Source organism: Staurois parvus, unplaced genomic scaffold (genome assembly GCF_062004578.1).
Source record: "Staurois parvus isolate SC_StPar_1 unplaced genomic scaffold, SC_StPar_1.0 ptg000081l, whole genome shotgun sequence".
Taxonomy (NCBI): Eukaryota; Metazoa; Chordata; class Amphibia; order Anura; family Ranidae; genus Staurois; species Staurois parvus.
Window position 1 is genome coordinate 17,514,875 of NW_028317877.1, and position 22,182 is coordinate 17,537,056.

The 22,182-nt window shown below is 40.0% G+C and overlaps 1 protein-coding gene across 1 annotated transcript in view; it reads right to left on the reverse strand.

The window, feature by feature from the left end:
• The window catches only part of FNDC1 (fibronectin type III domain containing 1), a 273,409-nt gene that overhangs the window by 62,977 nt on the left and 188,250 nt on the right, over nt 1-22,182 (reverse strand). The window contains exons 10-14 of the mRNA XM_089669817.1: nt 21,291-21,402; nt 19,404-19,769; nt 11,920-11,994; nt 9,505-9,648; nt 9,174-9,404 (exon numbers count right to left, since the gene is read on the reverse strand). Coding sequence (XP_089525943.1) covers nt 9,174-9,404; nt 9,505-9,648; nt 11,920-11,994; nt 19,404-19,769; nt 21,291-21,402 — 928 coding nt within the window. The remainder of the gene's footprint in view (nt 1-9,173; nt 9,405-9,504; nt 9,649-11,919; nt 11,995-19,403; nt 19,770-21,290; nt 21,403-22,182) is intronic.

Below are 22,182 nucleotides of genomic sequence, written 5' to 3' on the forward strand. Positions count from 1 at the left end.
CCGAAAGCTGTAGCCTGCAGCATTGATCATTGTACTAGATTTCCTGCTGTCAGAATACAATAGCTCAGGGGGTAAGATTCCCTTATCCGCATAGAGTGTGTGGATGGGGGAATCGCTTCAGTTTTTTTCATTCAACCCACTGATTGAACAAAAAAAGCTGGCCCATCTATGGCAAGTAGAGATGATTTACTAATGGCAAATAGGCTGTTCATTTTGCAAGGGAATTTGCCTCTGAGGTTAACGAATGAACACTCTGCTGACTTCCATCTCTCAATCATATGCAAGCAAAAATGTTTTCTTTTTTTTCTTTTCCTTGGACATGATTGGGTATTCTTTGTAATGTGAAACTTCACAACATTCACTAAGCTCTGGGGCAAATTCTCTTGCAAAGGAAAACTTTGCTTGCGAAGTGAACAGATTTTTTGCCTTTAGTGAATTAACCCCTATATATCTAAAACAAAACCTGTTTTGCTTAATTTTATGTAACATAGGGAATGGTTAAAACTATAGTCAGCTGTTTTAGCTGTTTCTTTCTGTTTGGGATGATTTCCCTTCTTTTTCTGTCTGGAGACGCAACAGGAAGTTTTGTCACCAGAATGTGCATTTCCATTAGCTGATTTCCCCTCTATTCCTGATCTGGCTACAACTGTAACATTTTGGATTTCCCATTATTTGCACTGTCACACCAACAGCGGCCCATAGAACAAAGGGGGGCTTGAACATCACCAGCCATGACAAACAAACAGGTTTCAGCACTTCAACCAAAAGTCACAAAATTAGTACTTCATACGATTGGTTAAAGATTTGAAGTTTTGGAAGTTTCAATTGCAAATCAAATCAATTTCCATACTTTAATGTGATAAATGAGTCCTGTCCTTTCATTTGTTCATGTGCCTTTCTATATAATTGTTGAATATGAAGAATTATTTAGAAGACAGCAGGGCTTGATACAGAGGCAGCAACACTGAAATATCACTTATGGACGCTGCAATACTGATATGAATTACTTGCTTTTACTTTTACAAAATATAGAATTAAAAAATAGTTTATAAAAAAAGAGCTGATTTGTACAAAACATGGTGCTGATTGTTCCATTTTATTAATTAGTATTGCACTGTAACACTAAATGTTACTGTGTTCACATCAATTTTGAATAATTAGCAGCAGCTTTAAGCAAAAAAATTTAAAGTAGCTGCAGGTTTCTCCATAATACAAATATAGCTCTTCAGGGCAGCTTTACATGTTGTTTTTAATTTGAAAACTATTTTAAAATACTGTAAATCAACTTTGCAATAGGAAAAAAAAATTGAATTGTTGGCAGGTTAACAAGCAGGCAACTTGAGGTGCCTGTGCATACTTTCAGTCGTCATTAAGGCCTGCATGCCACTCTGATGGGCAAAGCTCCAGCACTTATTGGTGGTGTGGAGATGTGGAAGCTTCCTCCCACTTCCCACACATGGGCCAATCAAACATCCCATCATATATTAAAGTATCAGTGGTCTTGAAGGCTGCTGAAGGTATGTGCACTGTACATTTTTTTCCCTTACTAGTGATATAGTTGCTTCAGGTGTGTGACACATATCAATCTTACATATTTACTTTCATTTTTCTACAATTTTTGAGTATTTTCATTTTACTTTTTTATGTGTGTGTTTGCTGGCATCTTTTAAATACTGACATAATTATGCATTTTTCCAAAGGCTACCATACTTTAGCTGTGCATAAAGTCACTGAAAGAGGAAAGCTTCTTCTATGTACACAGGAAGTGTCAAAACTGGTGAATTCCTGCTTCTGATTTTCAGTACTTGGGGCATTATTTTAAAATATGTAGGAAATGTATACAGAGGTCCAGTCAACTTAAAAAAAATTAAAAATAAAATAAACTGTAGCTGCTGACTTTTAAAAAACAACACTCACCTGTCCCTCGATCCTGCAGTTTCCTAACGCTAGGTTCACCGCTGCAGTTCTGTGTCTCCAGTGCTGGCATCTTGAGTGTGGGCACCCAGCTGTGACAGCTTGTGGCTTCCCAGCAGGGTGCCTACTGCGCATGCTCGAGTAATGCTGCTCTTTGTGAATGGTCCCGTAGTCCTCTGGCACTTGTCACTTGTCCCAGAAGACTATGGGGAGGGAGGAGGAGGGAGGATAACTTCTGCTTCTGATCGCCTAGGCCAGGGGTCTGCAACCTTTAAGACATAAAGAGCCACTTGGACCCGTTTCCGAAGGGAAAAAAAAGACTGGGAGCCGCAAAACCATTGCAACATTTATAACAAATCCGACACTGCATATATTGCAAAAAGCACTCTGGTCATGAAGGGGGTAATCATAGCCTTAGGTCAGTGGTGGGCAACCTTTTTTTTCAACTGAGCCAAATCTCGCCAAAACCACGATTGAAATTTATTTTGACAGCCACATTTTTAAAACTGAAAATACATCCCCCATATAGTAATTCATCCCCCATAGTAATTCATCCCCCATATAGTAATTCATCACCCATAGTAATTCATCCCCCATATAGTAATTCATCCCCCATATAGTAATTCATCCCCCACATAGTAATTCATCCCCCATAGTAATTCATCCCCCATATAGTAATTCTTCCCCCATAGTAATTCATCCCCCATATAGTAATTCTTCCCCCATAGTAATTCATCCCCCATATAGTAATTCATCCCCCATAGTAATTCATCCCCCATATAGTAATTCATCCCCCATATAGTAATTCATCCCCCATATAGTAATTCATCCCCCATAGTAATTCATCCCCCACATAGTAATTCATCCCCCATAGTAATTCATCCCCCATAGTAATTCATCCCCCATATAGTAATTCATCCCCCATATAGTAATTCTTCCCCCATAGTAATTCATCCCCCATATAGTAATTCTTCCCCCATAGTAATTCATCCCCCATATAGTAATTCTTCCCCCATAGTAATTCATCCCCCACATAGTAATTCATTCCCCATAGTAATTCATCCCCCATAGTAATTCATCCCCCATAGTAATTCATCCCCCACATAGTAATTCATCCCCCATAGTAATTCATCCCCCACATAGTAATTCATCCCCCACATAGTAATTCATCCCCCACATAGTAATTCATCCCCCACACAGTAATTCATCCCCCACATAGTAATTCATCCCCCATATTGTCTCAATTCACTTACCTTTGCTCCGCGCGTTCCTCTCGCTGTGTTCCCGCGCCGTTCTGGTCTTCAGGGCGGACTGAGAGAGGAGTTCGTCACTCTGCCCCGCCTACATCCTGGCTGCCCCACCTACATCCTGACAGCCAATGTTCCACGCTCCGCGGGCCGGATTTTTGAGGAGGGAGGGGAGCGGGCGCCCGGCACACAGAAGAGCCGCACGTGGCTCGCGATCTGCGGCTTGCCGACCACCTGGTGGGCAGTGTGCTCCGGAGCCGCAGCAAAGATGAAAAAGAGCCGCATGCGGCTCTGGAGCCGCGGGTTGCCGACACCCGGCCTAGGCAATCACAGTGGAAGTTGGAGCGGGTACCTGTCAAATTCAGGTACCCCCTCCCCCCTGCTCCCCAAAGGTGTCAATCCTTAATAGGGAGTTTGGGATGAAGCCTTAAAGTGGAACTTCCACTTTAAATCAATTTGCTCTACAAAACTGTGCTTTGGCCTACAAATGACAAGAGATAGAGTAATTTAAGATATAATTTTAGAACATAATCAAAAATTGTGTTATCAGGTGACTATTTAAGATGTCAGTCTTTGTGAAATCAATTGCATTCACATTAAAAGGAGAAGTATGGCCAAGCTTTTTATTTTGGCCTTACTTCAATGGATCACAGGAGTGCAGTTTGTACACTCCCGCAACCCGTTTTCAGTTCACAGCGGGCTAAAGTAAATTGTCAGCTGATGTCATTCAGACAGTCCAGGCTCTGGATTGATCCTGAATTTATAGTTGGAATCTGGCCCAATGCCTATACTGGCAGCTGGCTCAGCATCTCAACAAGCCACTGAGAGCCTGAGCCAGCAGCTCCTGCCCCCTCCGCAGTCCAGCACTCTAGTGAGCACTGGATGGATAGAGCATAGAGTCGGTGACTGAAAGTCAGTGACACTCTGGTCCAGGGGTGGACTGACAACTCATGGGGCCCCCGGGCAATAGGGGATCATGGGGCCCCTGTGTCTTTGCCCAAACTCAAAAAATCCTATGAAAAAGGTACCAGGGGCATTTCATGGGGCCCCCTACTGACCCCGGGCCCTCGGGCAGTGCCCGAGTTTCCAAATGGTCAGTCCGCCCCTGCTCTGGTCACTGAAGACTGGGAACTGAGCAATCAGAGGTCTTTGATCACTCAGTCTGAGAAGATTAGTGATCGATCTACCTAGGTAAGTATAACTGTTTGTTTTTTTTAAAAACCTGTACTTCTCTTTTAAAATATCATTTAGCAGCTCATACCCTCCAGCTTAAAATCTAAGGATGTTGATGTGGTATTTTGAAAAAATTCTAAGGTTGTCTTTCTTAAAATGCATGTCTGGGCAAAAACACAATCAAACAAAAGTATGCAGTACATACCCAGTACATATTTGAAATACATCTATATCTCCCCATGTCGTGTCTATTTAAAAACTCTGCAAGTAGAGAAAAATATCTATTGATCTACCAGAAATGCATTATACACCTAATTCTTGTTTGAGATGACAACCCCTTTGTAGAACTGGAATCCCATGCAGTGTTGTCAGCCCTGACTCTTTTGCTGGACTACAAAACACATTCCTTCCCATTATTATGAAAACAGAGGCAGGTATTCTGTAGTCTAAGGGTCATCTGGGATGGGATGGTAATACTGCTTGAGATTTCAGTGTGTCACAGTGCTCAGGAAGCTAGGAACTCACTGGCTTTCTGGCAGGCATTGCTTTGTACATTCAACACGGGAACCCATGGGGAAATACATATAAACTGCATTGTTTTATCCTGACATAAGCTTTAAAATGTGATGTGCCAGCAAAGAATACTTTATACTTAACTCCATTGCATTTTTTTCCAGTATTATTTTTATTTACCTATACACCCACCATGTAGACATTCATCTATATCTACTTGTAACTGCCATCAGGTTTTACAAGCCAAGTCTTGAAATAATCTTCAGTATTTTGGCAGTGACTCAAAACGATCCACCTGTCCCAAAGTGCATTTTACAGATTTGATTTATTTCCATAGTGATAGTAAATAACATTAATACATTTGGGGTTTAGACAATGTAACTACTACACATCCAAAAGAGATAATAATCCATTCACAAATGGAAAAACATGACTGATATTATCAACAATCCATTCAGCCTTGTTTTACCACCATCATTTAAATGCATAAATTAAAAAAAAAAAAACCTGGAAAAGTATCCTTTTGGGAAACAATGTTATAATGTTTGTTATGCAAGCCAAAATTAATAATCCCACTACTTATATATGTATAATGTGTGTGGATTGTGTAGCATGTTTACCTAGAGAGACCAACATCACAAAAATTTAACACATCAAACCCACATCAAAGATCAGACCTTTTGTGGTACTTGATGAACTGAACCACTTATTTTACCCTTGTTATTCAAAGCATATATTATTACTGTAAAAATAATATTTATTATTCCCAAAACAATAAAAACTATAAAACATTATATTTTTGCTCATCCAACACAGATATTGGACCCTAATGTATAAAAATGTAACCACTGTGTTTCCCATTGCTGATGGAGTCTATTATCTATATCAGAGATCTCCAAACTCCCTCAGGCCAGATGTGGCCCCTTAAGCCCCGTATACGTGTTGAGAATATCGGACGCATGCTAGTCTCATATTGAAAGTGAAGAGGTTACTAAAGTTATGAAAATTATTGTATGACAGAATAAAAATTCGAACGTGATGTAATGTATTTGTAATATTTCTCCCAATAAAACCAAGGATGGGGCATTGTTTCCTCCCACTGGCCAATGTCTGACCCCTTAAATTCAAAAGGACATAAAACTGTCCCTTTGTTTATAAGGACTGGAGAGCCCTGCAGTATACAATGGATCTTGTGACGGACCGCCTGGCACTCCACTCGAGTGCGTCCGTCATAGGACTGCTTTTTTGCTGCAGGGACACAGGACCAAGATATTATTGTTGAGCATTGCACCGAAGACCTAGACGACACTAGCTTAGGTGCAGCTGGAACAGTACTGGTTAAATGAAAATTGTATGATCTGGTATAGTATAACAAAAAATTCTGTGCTTGTCCCTTTGAGTAATTTAGGACCCTTGCTTTGCACTAACGATCAGATTATCGTACAATCGCGTTAGAAGCAGCATTTTTTGCACAATTTTTTTTTTATCGTGTGTACAGGGCTTTACTTGGTTTTATCCAGCCCTTGGGACAATATTCCTCCCAATAAAACCAAGGCTGGGGCATTGTTTCCTCCCATTGGCCAGCATCTGACCCCCTAAATTCAAAAGGACATAAAACTGTCCCTATGCTTATATGGATTGGAGAGCCCTGCAATATATGATGGACCTTGTGATAGACCGCCTGGCATTCCACTCAAGTGCATCCGTAATAGAACTGCTTCCTCACTGCTGGGACACAGGACCAAGGTATTATAGCTGGGCATTGCACCCAAGATCTAGACGACACTAGCTTAGGTGCAACTGGAACTGGAACTCTTTGAAATACAGGTTTTTATACACTTCAGAAATAAGAGCAGTCCCAACATGAACAATATAAAAAATATTACATATTGTGATAAACATCCCACATTGATTAGGTAAGAGCTTGATCACATCATCCTGAACAGTGCAAACAGTAAACAGTACAGCTAACAGTGATCTAATTAACAGTAGGCTAATCAACAGCTAGCAACTAACATGTAATAGTGATCTAATTAACAGTAAGCTAATCAACAGCCAAGCACCCAGTCAACCCAGGGAGCCCACTCCAGACAGCCCAGCACCTCTAACCCTGAATACACAAAGTACATTACACATGCTGTCTTTCAGATGTTTGCTTTCACTTGTATAATCTATCCATCACAAGGCAAAACTCATACAATGTTCCAACAGTTTGAAAAAGTGGAATAAATCTATCTTCACAGATTTCTTGAGGGAGATCATTGATAAATATTTCTGTCCCAAGTGCAGGAGCTCCAACCAAATCTGCAGGAGGGCCCCATATTTTCTCTGACCAATAACCTGTATAAGATTAATATTAAACCTTTCCATCCACTTCCGAAGGGAAGCTTTATTGTCTTTACTCAGAGAATTAATCAAAGCCTCGCTCTCAGCGTTCATTATGTTGTTATCCATCATCACAGACTTATCTGCTCTCTCCATGTGATCAGAGGCTGGACTGAGCTATTTTCCATGCTCTGACTGGGAGAAGCAGACAAAATCCCCAGTCTCCTCCATGGGCCGTAATCAGTGGCTAGAAGGCTAGCCCCTGGCCCCCTCCAAAAGCCCCTTCCCCAGTTGGGTCTGTCACAGAAACGTACCAGAAAAGACCAATCCCCTGTTTAGGGAGGGATAAGCAAGTGACCCGTCAAACTGTTCGCCTGCTCATTGGCCATCTGACGAGGTGCCCGGTTTTTATGTAAGTCTCTCATATTCCAAGATATGAGACATAGGGGAGAAATTGATTTGAGAAGTGTTCATCTAATTCTGTCACCTACGCTGAACTAGGTTTATTAGCTCAGAGTCCCTTTAACTCCTGGGAATGCTCCTTATCTTGTTATGAGGTGTGAAATTACACAGGTACTTTGGCCAGTGAGACTCCAGCTCTCTTGGGAAAACTGGTCCTATCTCTTCCTAGGTGAGAAAGGATACAGCTTTCACAGACAGGCACGAGCTAGAAATTCCTTGCCAGGCCAGTGACCCATAAACAGTACATATACACACACTGGCCAGATGTCTCCTCTCAGTGAGAGGGAGGGGTGGAAAGATGAGGGGAGAAAATGGAGATGCCTAACAAAATGGTCGAACCGCATCCATCTCTGAGGCGCACGTTTGTGACAGCCACCACATCTAAGAATTGGTACAATGCAATATACAGTAATACATTTTTTTTTTAGTTTATTACAGCTTTAAATGTTACTTATTAACCTGGGTCAGGAACACAACCACCTTGATGAAATTAACTTCATATCAGAAGCCCCCTTCACATCAGAGGTACCCCCATTACATCAGACCCCCATCCCCAGAGTCCCCCCCTAAATGTCAGAGTCATGCCTTCATTTCAGAATTCACCCAATAGATCAGAGGCCCCATATACATTTGCATGAGTCCCTCCATCACAACAGGGTCTACCCATCATAGAGCTCTTCCAATCACAGAGCAACCTATCACAAAACCCCCAATCACTCAGTCCCCCCCATCACAAAGCCTCCCAACCACATTGTCCCTTCTTCACATTAAAGCCCTACCTTTTGGCTCCAGCAGAATGGCAGAGGGCAGGAGGTGGACTAGCTCTGGAGGAGGCTAACTTCCATCTGGGGGTGACCCAGCATCCGTCCTGCCCTGGATCAGAGGAATGCATTGCCATTTGCGACCTGACAGACATCACCATAGCAATGAGTGATACTATACATTTTGGCCCAAGACTGCCATGGATTGTTATGGTGCTGGTGGCCAACCACTCAGAACATGGCCACTAATGACACCAATTCAGGGCAAATTGGGTTTAATGCTTGTGGAATCCTGGGGGAACCCAGATGGCAAACTGGTTAAGAAACAATTATTCATGCTACATGGCTAAAGGTGTGGATTATTGTTTATAACACCTAGGTACCCATATTCATTAAAAGGAGGTTAAACATAAGCCAAATATCTAACTGCTGAAAATATTTTTTGGGGCCCAGAAACATTAACCAAATTGAACCCTGTTTCTCAATTTTACATAGCATCCTAAGCCCAACAGAGGGTAGCATGGCCTGGCTCCCAAAACACGTTGGCATTCAAATAAATGTATCTGTATTCTTGTTTGATGCTCTCATTCCCTCATTGCTCTATGTAACTCTTCAAATGCCCAACTGAGAGTCAGAGCCACTGCACCCCTTCAACTGAATCTTTACATCCACACTTTCACATTTAAAGCATGTCCCTATTGATTCAATCAATTTGCATTCAACCAACTGTTCTTAAAATGGAAATGATTTAAATTAAAAGCTTGTAAGATTGTGTTACCTGTGATGAAGTCTCCCTTTTTAGGTTTGGCCCAATCTAGAATGACAAAGGAATGGCAACCCTCAACAGCCACAACAGTAATATTGTATGATATGTTCTTGGGAGGTAAGACGCTGTCTTCCATCTCTTTAGGAATAAGATCTGCAAGATTTTCCACTTGGAAGTGTTCAAGAGCATCCGTCAAGGAGCAAGGAGTATTTGGATCCTTACTTATATAAGACACATAAGGCGCTATTAAAACAAAAAAGTTATATGATAACGTATTTCTGGACTAAAATACATTTATTTATGAATGTCCAGCAAAAAGCAAACATAGACATAGTTACTGTACCTGTAAATCTCTTCTTTCCAGCAGCATCAAATTCAGAAATCAGGTTGTTGTCAAAAGACTTTATTTCTGAATCCTCATAAAAAAATGGAGGCTTAGTTGTCGTTGTTTGAAGCGGGCGCTGGGTAGTCTCAATTAACTCATAATCTGAAAAGTTGCATTGAAGAATTAGTTTCAAAGTTTGTTACTTTAATTTAAACCATATATAAAATCACATTTTTTTCTTTTTTCATTTTGGATCGAGTTGGGGACGATAAAACTATTGTCAGTTCTACAGACCATCTGTGTCTAATTGGGGAGATTTCCCTTCACTGCCAGTTCCGTAGACTCAACAGCAAGTGTGAAGATATCTTTCCAATATAAAGAAAACCCATTCATAGTATTTTGTCATGTGAACAAATTACCCCAGTGAAAGTTTTCTCCTCTATTCCTGTTCTGGTGGCAACTTATTTTGGATGTACTCTCATTTTCAGTCCGAGTGTTATTAGTGATCAGGAGAATTAGAGAGTGAATCTCACTATAAGAGAGACAGCAATAAAAAACAACAGTGATTCTAATCCCTCACCACTCTATCAAAATCTAAAAAAAAAATCGTTTTGCCTTTAGGTATATTTATTTTATTAAAGAAGTAATACACTCTTGAAGTATTTCCTTTGGCATGCTTCCCTATTTACAATGAACTTTTAAAGAAAGATTTGGCAAGATGTTTTTACAGCACAGTTTCATGTGATTTGGATTAAACTGTGCAATATAAGGCCTTTATATTTTAAAGTTCATTGATTTGGTGAGTGTGCCATTTGATTGCAGTGGAGGATGTACACAAGGGTACCCTTATTTGAAGTGCAGCACATATGGTGGATGAGAGGAGGTTTACTGTGGTATTTCATGTGAAAAGCCAATATCACAGTTTAAAAGCTTAACTCCACTTTTGTTGAGAATAAAAAAAAACAATTCCCACTGGGTGTTCAAAGTAGTAAGTAAGTAAGGAGGAAAGGAAGGAAAGGGAAGGAAGGAGGGAAGGGAGAAAGGAAGGAAGGGAGGAAAGAATGAAAGGAAGGAAGGAAAGGAAGGAAGGAAGGAAGAAAGGAAGGAAGAAAGGAAGGAAGGAAGGAAGAAAGGAAGGAAGGAAGGAAGGAAGGAAGGAAGGAAGGAAGGAAGGAAGGAAGGATGGAAGGAAGGGAAAGGAAATTGAGCCACATTGCATGCAGTTACAGAGGTCAGTAAGGTTTGGTTTGAAAGCGTATTTGCTGCTTGTTAAGAATATGTAAATATTTGAAAAGTCATATCATGGACATAGTTCTTCTTTAAAAAGGTCAGGTTGAAAGGAGAGAGTGAGGCTGTGAAGGGCAGGACAAACATAAGCAATTGCTCCATCTGCATGAACAGAGTAACTTATGAGCTATCTTCATGCTTTGAGAACTATTCTGTATACATGTCTTACTCCTTAAGCTGTTTCTCTCTCTCTCTCATCTTTTACTGTACTTTAATAAAAAAGGGGGTTTATGTGGACTTAAATACACAGCTTTACATTATTTCACTATAACCTCATTGTAACTTAAAGCGATATTACAGGCAATAAAAAAAAAATAACAAACATGTTGTACTTACCTGTTCTGTGTAATGGTTTTGCCCCATAGAGCAGCCCCGATATTCCTCTTCTTGGGTTCCCAGCCAGCACTCCTGGCCCCTCCATTCTGCCAAGTGCTCCAGAGCTAGCAGCTTGCTTTGTGGGCACCCAAGCAGGCTCACTCCTGAGCCGCTGTTCTGCATGTCCATTCACACACAGAGCCATGGCTCAGCTCCATCCCCTCTCTCTCTTCATTGCCTCATTGATTGTGATTGAATGCAGTGGGAGCCAATGAGCAGGGTCCCTGGAGGGCTGAAGCTCTCATGCACATTGCTGAGTATAGATGTGGCTCAGGTAAGTATTAGGGGAGGCTTAGGGGGCTGCTACACTTGCATGAGAATAGAATGCATAAAGGTAAAAAACCTTGAGCCTTTACAACCATTTTAAAACTAACTGGTAGAAACTTGGCTTGTACAAAATGTGATCTTTAAATAACATTAAGAACAAGAAGACTGTATATTGTATATATTCTGGTTGTTAGAATATAAAATCTACATTTACCAAAGATAAACACTTAATCTATTTTAAACTGGACAGTGCAGTTCAGGATCTGTATTGCATATTACCTACCAGAAAATGGGGATGCGTTTTTCTCATTCAGTAAGGGACAGCTAGATGTTGCTTTCATTTTGCATACTTTTCTAATAACATACCAGCTGAAATCTGATTAGTTGCTATAGTGGCCTTTATACACCAGTAATGAAGTCTGTGATAACAGATCTTTATAGGAATGAATCCCACGTTATCATCAAATAAAATAATTAAAAGGTGAAGGAATGAATAATTATTACCATCATCAAGATCAAAATATGTAACTCTTTCTGGAGTTTCAGTGGTAACAATCAGGTCTTGACCAGAGTAGCTATCTGCCAAAAGAAAATGCAACAAAGGTATTATAACACTCAGCTCTGTTATTTAAATGCTGTTTAGAAATATATAAATATACAGTATATATCATGATTTACATTAGGTACCATAAGCACTTACCTATAGGCAACAAATGGTTTTTCAAGGTATAATCACTGGGAACACATTTTTTCCTATTTCCAATAGGCATAGCCATATACTCTATGTTTATTAAAACTTTATTACAATATTCAAAGCCAGGTTTGGACCAGAAAAACAGGAAAATGTCCTGTGTAAAAGATGTGATGCTAGCACAGGGTGATATGTTAAATGTTGCTAGGGGTCTGCCCCAAGGAAATGGTTGTCCCTGGATTCGTCCTCAGGAGTTGACACTGTAAGCTTCACAGTGCATGGCTCCAATTCATTACACTGCTCACGGTCAGTTCCAAAATGGTGCTGGTAGAGCCCTTAATACTGCAACTCATGAGCAGACCACTCCAACCATGCCATGTTGGACAGACACTTGCATAACATGGCTAGAGCAGTCTACGCATGCATGGCAGCATGAGTGGCAGCGCACACGCAGACCACTCATGCAGTGTAAATTGGAGCTGTGCATTGTGAAGATTACAATGTGCCTTGCTCCCAGAATGATGCTGGGCCTTGAGCTGGGGTTGACAAAAACAAGCCACAAGTAACATGTAACAGTAACTACATGATCCCAGAACTCTGCATTTCCTAATCCTGATCCTTGAAGTTCGGGGGTCAGGATTAGGTAACACACAGAGTTTAAAGGTCAGGATTACATAATGAACAGAGGTCAGGGCCTGCTCTCTCTACCTCACTTAATCCTGATCCCTGAACACTGGTGTTACTTAGTCCTGACCCCTGCACTCTGTGTGATACTTAATACTGATCCCAGAACTCTGTGCATTACTTAATCCTGACCCCTGAGCTTTGTGTATTACCTAATGCTGACCCTTGAACACTGTGTATTACCTACTCCTGACCCCTGAACTCTGGGCACTACTTAATCCTGATACCTGAATTCTGTTTGTTACTTGCTTCTGACCCCTGCGTTATTTAATTCTGACCCCTCCATTATGCATTACTTAATCTTGATCACTGAACTTTGACGTAACTTAATCCTGACCCCTGAACTCCGTGAACTACCTAATTCTGATCCCAGACCTCTATATGTTACTTATTCCTGAGCACTGCACTCTGTGTATTACTTACTCTTGAACCCTGATCTTTGTGCATTACTTAATCCTGACCCCTTACCTCTCTGCATTACTTACTCTTGACCCCTGCACTAAGTGTGCTGCCTATTTTTGACCCCTGACCTCTGTGCATTACTTAATCCTGACCCCTGAACTCTGGCATTACATAAAGTGATATTAAAGGCATTTAAAAAATATAATAACAAACATATCATACTTACCCACTCTGTGTAGTGGCTTTGCACAGAGCAGCCCTAATCCTCCTCTTCTCGGTCCCCTGACAGTGCTCCTGGCCCCTCCCTCCTGCCACATGCCCCCATAGCAAGCAGCTTGCTATGGGGGCAGCCAAGCAGGCTTACTCCCTAGCCGTTGCTCTGCGTGTCTGTGCACACAGAACCGTGGCTCATCCCCACTCTTTCTCTCTCCTCATTGGCTTATTGGCTGTGATTGACAGCAGCGGGAGCCAATGGCACCCACTGCTGTCTCAACCAATGAGAAGGAAGAGTCCCAGGAGAGCCGAGCATGGTGCATCTTTGCCCTTCTTGTAACACCCAAGATTGCCTCTTATTCTGAAAGTCCGCGACCATTTGTTACAGGGAACGTTAAAAAATAGGGTCATGAATTAGTGGGTTTGGCTGAAAATGAGGTTGACACCTTGTTGGCATGGTTATTAGGGTTTCCTTAGATTTAATTTTAAATATCTGGTAGCCATACCACAGGATCCAATAGCATTAAAGAGGAACTTGACTCTGGGAGCTGTGCATAAAAAGACAGGCAGAGGACAAAGTAATAGTCATCAATATTGCTTTTGGGTTCTCTGAAGCTGATCTCTCTTCATTTACTCACTTACTGGCTCAATTTACACTAAGCATCTACAAGGTTTTTCAGTAGCATAAATCAAAGTTACCCTAAACTGTGAAACAGACTGGTTGCTATAGCTTTTGCATATTATCATTGCTGGTGCACAGCACTGCCAGAAAAAATTGAAATAGTATGCAAAGGCTAAGGAAGATGGTGCAAAAGGAAAGGCAGGGATGATGATGACAAAGAGAGGACATACCAGGCAACAAAAAACAGTCAGGGATGAATGAACCTACCAAAGAAGAGCAATGATATTACCATGCACAGAGAAACCCTGCTAGGGATGGAAGAGCACAATGACGTGAATTTACCTAAGCTGGCCATAAACTAGTCGAACCTTCATTTTAAAAATGGTCATTCTATTTTCTAATCATTCATGGTCAAATTGAAATTTGTTTTTTACCACAGTGAGGAGAAATTTCAAGTGAGCAGGATGAAAACATTTTTTAAAAAATGGTCATTTTATTTTCTAATCATTCGTGGTCAAATTGAAATTTGTTTTTTACCACAGTGAGGAAAAAATTCAAGTGAGCAGGATGAAAACATTTTTGCTAACAGTTTATGTTGTTTTCATTTGGGGAAGTCCATTGGTTAAAATTTGAATGTTAAAAGTAAAAACATTTTTGAAGTACTTTCAAAAGACATTCTTCAAGTTATCGATTGTGCTAAGAATTTTCATACAAAGGTTCGTACAAACATTTGTTCGAAAATCTATAAGCGTAAAGCTAGATTTAGAATGGAGCAGCTAGAATCTGGAGCAGTACATGGCAACTAATCAACTTCCAACTTCCATTTTCAAAGCTGAAAGCCAAACTCCATGTATGAATTTTTTTGCATAGTTACAGCTTGGACCAATGTCAGTATGCATATTTCATACCTGGTTGATTCTTGTGGAAGCAGAGATTCACAATAGTAGCCACTACTACTACAAGGATCCTCGCTGCCTTCCAGATCCCATGCCAAGCAGCTTCCCTGCTGCACAGTAAAAACAGGGAGCCATTCAGAGAACACCTTGCATTTTTCTCAATGAGTGCAAAGTTTTTTCTGACTGTACATGGTGGATATTGTGATGTCAACACTCCACCTCATCCAATCTGAGAACACTTTGCTTTTATCCTATGAAAGGTGCCCCCGTACAAAGCAATCAATCACCCATGCCTACTATGCAGTGGGGCAACCACTCAGCACAGGTCCTGGATGACAGCGAGGATCACTGTAGCAGCAGCAATTATTTCAGTGACTATCTGCTTCCATAGGGATCAGCCAGGTATGGAATATGTATACTTACTATGTATACTTACTTTGGTCCAAGCTGGAACAATGCAAGTATTCATAAAACATATCTGGAATTCAGCTTTAACTGAACAAGCTGAATATAGAAGCTAAATATTACTATGTACAGCTGCTCCAGATTATGCCTTTTTCAGTTTTAGTAAATGCCCATAATGTACATTATTCTGATCTGATGTGTTACAAATGTGTATTTTTCTTTAGATTTGAATAGCTTACTCTTAAACATTTTCATAAGTCCTTTTTAAAGTTTGGTTAAATATTATAGTAAATATTTTAAATATTAGTTCTCCTGCTGGGTATGTTAGTTTCTCCATAAATCGAGTTTTTTTTTTTGGACTTGTTCCAGCTATTACCCAACATCTGACTAGAAGCTTACATACTTCTCCAAGGGTAGAAATCTCTAAGATTTGATCAAAAAGCAGATACTTTTACCTCAAACCTAATCATCACTATTCCTTTTGAAAGATGCAACAGCCTAATTCTAAAAAGAAAACATGTGTCTTCCATGTTTCCTTCTACATGCATGCAGCATGATTTACAGAGTGATTGGACCTTGCAGGTAAAAAACAAATGGCATAATGGTGCTGGTCGAAACTGAATTTGAAAATGTGGAAAAAGATAGCATCCCTTTAAGTGATCAGATATGATGCTGTGTTGTTTCCAGTTTTAGTAAAGGTAAAGAGGTGATCTGCAGGAAAAATAGATTTTGAAGTATTCACCAACATAATGCATAGAATCAGATAAATACTTACAGATTCAGAACACTATCCCCACCAAGACAAAACATAGCTAGCACAGAGATCGCATAAAGACCAACAAACAAGATGAGTAAACAGAGAGGAACAAATCTGAATAATGGTCTTTTGATTCAAAACATGAAATCTGCGTCACAGGTTGAAGGATATGTCCTCTTACACCCAATCTAAATTTTAGATAGCAGTCAAACTCATAACATGGTACAACCTGTATGTAAATGTTGAGCCATCAATATGAGTGGCATTTTCTGTTTAGCCCATTCAATTAGTGACTCAGGGTAGACAATCTATTCTCTGGATAGGACCTTATTTTGCATTACTCACTGATTGGCACCAGCTCTCACATTGCCAGGGTCAGGACATATTGTCAAATGCCGCTCTGTTCTGAGAAGTGGTCAGGAGTTGGCAACATGGTGGGGTCATATTCTACCCATCAGATGACCATGGCCAACGGGTAGATTTCAAACAACTTTTTGCCGACTCCCACTCTAAATGCAAGGTGGACCAGTTAGATAAGTCCTCTTTATATCAGAGTTGATGTGTATTCTGTAGTAGGTATGAACCACACTTTGGTCATCAAACAAGCTATTCTTAAACACTGAAATACTTATTGGAATGACTCAACTGTGGGTCACCTTTACAGTAGGGATCCATGTAGCGATTTTACCAAAACTGATTTTGCAGTATAATTACGTTTCACCTTTAACAAAAGTTTATAGAAAGCAGTTTCAAAATTTAACATGTGAATTGCTTGGATAAAAATTTGTTTGAGAAAAAAAACATGGCCTGGTTTTCCAATAATGCAATATGATCACCTTGCAGGCCAATCCTAGAACTAACAGTAACTCTAACAGTAACCTTAGACTTATTACTAACCCTCATGCTAACAATTATGCTTTATTTATTAAAAAAGTCATATGACCTCTTGTCAACGCAATCAGAATTGTCATATCAATCTCATGACTTTGTAACTATTTCAGTGCTGACACGTTGGTCATATGGTGTCAGGGCTGGGATCTGAACCCTCAACCTCTCTGCGACCTGGGTGCTAGCCTGCAGGAAAACCCATTACCTCCATCAGGAGCTCGGGTGAATACCGGCTATTGCTGGTTGGTGGGAGCCTCTCTACTGCTATAGCTACTGGTCTCTGAGCCAGACCCCTGACCATGACATATAGCTTCTGGATAGACAAAGGGTTAGGATTAATACTAGTATTAAGGTTAACAATAATGTTAGCATTAAGGTTAGAGCAAGGTTTTGGGTTAGCACTGTGGTTAAGGTTATGCACTTTTTGACACAAGAAAACATCCATGATAGTTGAAATGAGCTTCCCAAATCCTTCTGAGTCATATAGGTCCACTGCAACCTGATAAACCGCTAAATTCAACCTTAAGTTGGTACCAATGTAATTAGCCAAATGGTGAAATTTTAGTACAATTTCAACAAAATGTAAACCTAATATTTTCTGCTTTTACATTACCTCTATGGCTTGTATTCCTAAAATGCTTCAGAGAGGCGTTGCAACACAAAAGCCAAAAGGTAAGGCAATTCATTTATTTCTTCCCACAAGCGTTTCATTTTTAGTTTACTAACGCATTTTGGCATGGTGGGGTGGGAGGCCTGATAATGAAAAAAAAAGGAAGTCCTTGCTTTTCCATTGCAAGATCCACTTTAAGATATGTTTCTTTTTGTCTCCGTTCCTCTACAACCCACACACACACACCGCAGACAGTGAGCTGCGTGCTCAAAGCAGAGGGATCCTCTCTGCAAACATCCTTGAAAGCACATTTCCATGTGCTAATTTCTGCAACTTGAGTGGTATTATAAAGGTGATTGTGGCACTTAACCTTCAGATCCATGGGCTATATTTATATACTTTGTATTAAATATGTGTGAATGGGCAGAAAAAGGCCATATGCAGTTTCTAGATGATAAATTCAGAAGAAATTTACTAATGACACGTTACATCAGAAACAACACATTTGTATCCTAACATTTTATATGGAAAATTATCAACAGGATTTGGACCTATGGTGACAGATTCTTGAGCATGGACATTGCTAGCACCGAGCATCTGCGCATGTCCCCCGCATTTCCCAAGGTCCCAGCACTGCATGTTCATCAACATTTCCTGCAGTTTTCACACAGGCCCCAGATACTGTTTAAGCAGCTCAGAGACTCTCCTAGGCTTCTCATCACCTCTGAAATATGAAACAGACAAGGAGAAGCTTGAGATGAAAGACTTCCCACAATTCTCTGAAGAGCTTCATCTGAAGTCTCTAAATTGATTGGGAACTTCTGTTTTTTTGCTTTCTGTATCCTATTGGGAATTTTTTCCTTTATTCTGTGTCCTAGATACACAACAGCAAAAGGCAATCTTTACAAAAAGGAATTCCCCTCTTAGACGGTTGTTACCAAAACAGATATCCCCGATTAAAAACTTATCTTCACTTCTTGTTCTGGTGACAAATTTAACAATTGTATTTTCCATTATTTTCTGTCTTTTTGAAAATACCCACCAGGACACAAAGATGGATGAATTTACCCAAAAAGTGCATGGATGACTATACATAAATTAAAAAAATATTTGTGGGTATCAGAAATTACATAAATTGCCTATTAAATAGGGAGAAGACTCAGGTTCTATTTACCTATGTACCTTGAAGTTCCTCCTAATGCCATCACAGTGTGGCCACAGCAACCATTTAATACGCCACTCTACAGTCCCTCAAGCTGCCCCAGGTGTTTCACAATCTAGCAACACCCCTGCTCTTGTGAAAATCTAAGCAGATCAAAATCCCTAAGATTTGAAATGTTGCCTTTTAAAAAAATTGAAAATGTTTGATTTACACTTGATAATCTTTATCCCTAATTAGATGAGGAATGCAGTAGAATATATTTTCAAAGTTACCTGTATACATTTTGTGTCTTGCCTTACTTCCTTTTCTTTCCACTTTCCCATTCCCTGATATCTCCACCACTTTTATTTACAATTTTCTCCTTTACTGTTCCTTTGTGTTCCCTGCCCAGGTTATACTCTTTAAGTATCGCTCAAACCCCTACTTAGTATGGCTGTATTGCTAACCTTTCCATTTGTCCCTTGTCTACATTATACAGTATATCTCTCTACCTCTTATATATCTGTTAAACAAAAAAGGCATCTGACAAAGATGGATCACACACCCACCCCTTCTTTACTAAGTAGTTATCACAAGCTCTTGCTTTTACACATAAAAAAAATCCAAATTCACAGCTTTCAAAACTGTTACACAAAGAAAATATACAGTTCCATATTACCTTCTGTATAGCAATCAGGCTTGTCATCAGGACCCATGACCATATTTCCTTCTTCATCATACTGTGCATAAGAGCCTGGTGCACATGTAGGTATTACTAGTTCTTCTGTTGTTGGCTCAACAGTTGTTGGTTCAGGTGTAGTGGTTGTTGGAGGAAGGGTGGTTGTGGTAGTAGTAGTTGGAATTGGAGTAGTGATTATCCTTGTTGTAGGAATTCTGGTTGTTCTTGCCACTTCGAGTCCCCTGAGAGGGCGTCCTCCTAGAGTCAGCACAGGCTTCTCTTGAGCACTTGCTACGGGTTTGCTGAACCTTCCATGTCCAAACAGAGGTAAACCATCTGGGCTAACAATGGGGGTACCATTCATATCTGTTTTTTTTACAAGAAACAATGTAAGGTGACAATACAAATACAATAAAATATTTTATTAACTGAACTACAAAGGGTGATTGGTGTTTAAGGATTTAACCAAATTTCAGGAAGGACAAGTGCATCGCTGTGCATGTCCAGCACTAGCTTTAATGTGAACAGCACAACTTCACTCCTCTGACCCATGACCTGACATGTGTTTTGTTATCCTGTGTTTGACCCAGCTTGCCTCTTGACAGTACTATATCCTGACCTCCTGTTCCTGATCTTAGCTCTTATCCTGACTGCACCTTCTGCATGTTGTCTTGGTACCTCTGATGCCTTTCTGGCCTGAATTCCTGCTTGTGGCTTGGCTGCCCAGCTGTTGCTGACTTGGCTCATCTTGACTATGGCTTTTCTCTTTGCATCTTCATGTTCCTGTGCCCGACCTGCAAGCTTCTTGTGTAGACCTGGTATGAGTATCTCCCGCAGCACAGCAGCTCCCAGACTGTCTTTAAAATTGCTGCATCTGAAACAATTGCAGGCACCAGTGCCACTTTTTGTCCTGCTACACCCTGTCTCCATCTCTGGGGGGTTCTGGACAGGAGGTGTAAGGGAAGCCCTCTCTTCATCTTGACCTCTAGCAGGTATGTGACACCAAGTATACAAGCATAAGTACTTTACTTGGCTCCAGAGTGTTTTAGTAACCTCTTACATAATCCACCAATGAGTATACTCACATAGTAATCCATGTCATTTTTATTCAACCCTTGGCCCTAATAGCACTTATTACATGTAATGCCAATGACTCAAGGGTTTTCAAGTATGCAGACGTTCAAACCAGTCTGCAGATATCAGTGTGTTGCTTAGCTGCAAATACTTGACAAAAGTTCCTTAACACCCTGAATGTATGGAGGTACATTTGGACCTCTTTAGATGAGATAATTTATTTGTGTTATCGGCAGTGCAGTGATGATGTTTCTTAATCTACTGCAAACACTGGAAATTTTCCATGCATTGTAGAGCTGCACTGGTTAATCATTGACTATACTCATACAGCCAAGATTAAAACATATTGTCTATTACCATACTGGTCATTGTAACAAACAATTGTATTTGTTTGTTAGCATTATTGTAGAATGACACTTCTCCAGTATGGATCGAACCACCGGTTCCAAGTTCATTTGCCAACCACCATCTTATATGGATACTTTAAGGAAGTATTTGTGGTCAAGGCTATACACCTTAGAGATTGACAGCCTCACCTAGCTAAATTATAGTCTTGCAAATTTTAAAATCCCATCACTGACACTCAAGCCTTTTTTAGAGTCTGGTTCTACTTTAGGCTTATTATCAATAATCTGTTTCTGGGTAATCTAATGTTTCATGTGTTTATATAGTTCTATTGGGGCAAAGTTACAATGTTTCTGGGGGCTCTAAGTAGACACACACTATATATTTATATTTACAGAATAAAGTGCATGCATTTACCAGATAAGAAAAACCTGCAAGTCAGGAATTATAAATGAAGAGTTTACATACCCACAATGGTCCGACCATCTCCTCCCATTTTTATACGAAGAGGCTTTCCTTGAGAATCCTGGAGATATCGTCCTTCTGGGTTAAGAACCAACCCACGATTTAAATCTACAACCTAAAATCAGTCAAACTGTAAAGGCAAAATATTCTACAAATAACATGAATCAAATGACATACAGTACATAAGTAGTTAAATATTTTATTTATTTTCATCTATTTTAGTCTTCTTTCTGACTTTATAATCTTCTATTATTTATTTAATTTTTTTTAATGTTCTGGTTCTCTGTCTTGTAAATTAGTATTTTCATCTAAATCTTGTTTCTCCCAAGATGGCAATTTTCTAGCAATTTCAACCACTAAACCAGTTTTTTGGTCACAAAACCACTGAGTGCCTCAAGGAAATGAGGTCCTGGCTCAGTGAGATAGTTTAACACCTATAGTTGGGAAGATACTGGAGAGTTTAATACAAGACCACATAGATTAGTTCTTGCTGGAAAAAAAATATTTTAAGCAACAGATAGCATGGATTCATGAAAGACAGAAGTTGTCAAACAAATCTGATTTCTTTTTTTGAGAAGGTGAGCAAAACCTTGGACAAAGGGGTGGCTGTGGATATGGTATACTTGGATTTTGCAAAAATGTTTGACAGTTCCCCACACATGGCTAAAGTGTAAGGTAAAGTCTACAGGCTTGGAAAAATCAGTATGTAAATGGATGAAAAACTGGCTAAAAGATCGTATTCAGAGAGTAGTGGTTAATGATTCATACTCTGAATGGTCTAGGGTTGTTAGTGGTGTATCCCGAGGTTCTGTGTTGGGACCCTTAATTTTTTATATATTTATAAATGATATAGAGTCTGGTTTTAAAAATACTATTTCAGTCTTTGCAGATGACA